Genomic DNA, 1,342 nt, shown 5'->3' with positions numbered 1-1,342 from the left:
TTAGCTTGTAATAGGAAGAGGCCGGAAAGGGAAGGAGGTCAGGGCTGAGTACCCGAAGAGCATCTGATGTTTGAGACCTGCTCTTTCCCAGGAAGCCTTTAAACCTTTCCCCTAAATGGACCCTGATGATCTTCATCTGAGCAGCCCCCATAGTAAGGGGGCAGGGAGTAAGGAAGGGGACCAGCTTCACTGGAGTACTTGGAGGACCTTATGAGCCTGGCTTGAGAGGAGAGGATAGAAGGTTCTCTCTCCTCTTCCTTCTTTCCACTCCCTAGCCCTTTCTAGGATCTGATAGACTGGATCTGTGGTCCCCACAACTGGGCTGTTGGGCCCAGCCCTCCCCAGGGCTCTGTGGTGGCTCTGGAGGAAGCAGCTGGTCTCCTGAGCTGAAGATCTCAACAGCTTGGGGAGGTTTTTCTTCAGGCGGGCACCACTGTGGGTTAGGGTCCTCATCATAATGCTGACAGTGGTCATGCCCAACATCTTCAGCCTCCACACTGCTGATTGTGAGAGTAAAATCTGTCCCAGACCCACTGCCACTGAAGTGGGCAGGGGCCCCCGAGGGCAGAGTGGAAGCATCATAGATCAGGAGCTTGGGAGACTGTCCTGGTGGCTGCTGATACCAGACTACATTAGCATAAATAACCTGACTGGCTCTGCAGGTGATGGTGACTCTTTGTCCAGGAGCAACAGACAGTGCATCTGGAGACTGGGTCAGCAAAATGGCTGCACAGGACCCTTGGGCAGAAAAAATATTGGCAGAAATAGATTGGAATCCAGAAGCAGGTACTAGGTGCTCTGACTGACTTGAGATGTCCTTCCCAATGACGATAGGAACCAGCCCCTTCTCACCCTTTGCACCCCACCCCCATCACACTTCCCTTCCATAGCCCATCTTCAATTTCCATGTTCTGGAATCTCCTGGTGTAGCACATCAAGTGAATACTTGTTAACTTGTTAACAGGGAGGCTGATCTTACCCCAGGCCCAGGGCACCAGGAGCCAGAGGAACCAGCATGAGGAGATCATTGTTTCTCTTGACGTCTCTAGGGCACAGTGTGACAGATGGGGCCCGGAGTATATTTATGTCTCAGGCAGTGTTTGTGCACAGTGGATGCGATATCAATTTGCTAAACAGTCCCAGGTGTGAGGTCCCTCCTTCACGAGAGTGCTGGGTCACACTAGGACACATGGGTCAGACTAGCTCAGCAGTCTGTGTGTGGGAAGCTGTGACCTCACGGTCAGAAGGTGTCTCCTTCCATCTCTGCTGAGCCTGCCTGGAGGGTCCCATGGTAAGACCATAACAAGTGGCTCTTTGTGGTTGTAAAGAAGAGAAGAGATCA

The 1,342-nt window shown here is 52.3% G+C and overlaps 1 gene segment (V, D, J or C); it reads right to left on the bottom strand.

Annotated features, from left to right (window-relative positions):
* Positions 1–234: 234 nt before the first annotated feature.
* Positions 235–1,035, bottom strand: LOC114047975. The segment is given in 2 exon segments: positions 235–738; positions 980–1,035. Coding segments are annotated over 2 exon segments (516 nt in total).
* Between the last annotated feature and the right edge of the window lie 307 nt (positions 1,036–1,342).

This window comes from Vombatus ursinus, unplaced genomic scaffold (genome assembly GCF_900497805.2).
Source record: "Vombatus ursinus unplaced genomic scaffold, bare-nosed wombat genome assembly UNPS02001642.1, whole genome shotgun sequence".
NCBI lineage: Eukaryota > Metazoa > Chordata > Mammalia > Diprotodontia > Vombatidae > Vombatus > Vombatus ursinus.
This window is presented reverse-complemented; position numbering and strand designations above follow the sequence as displayed.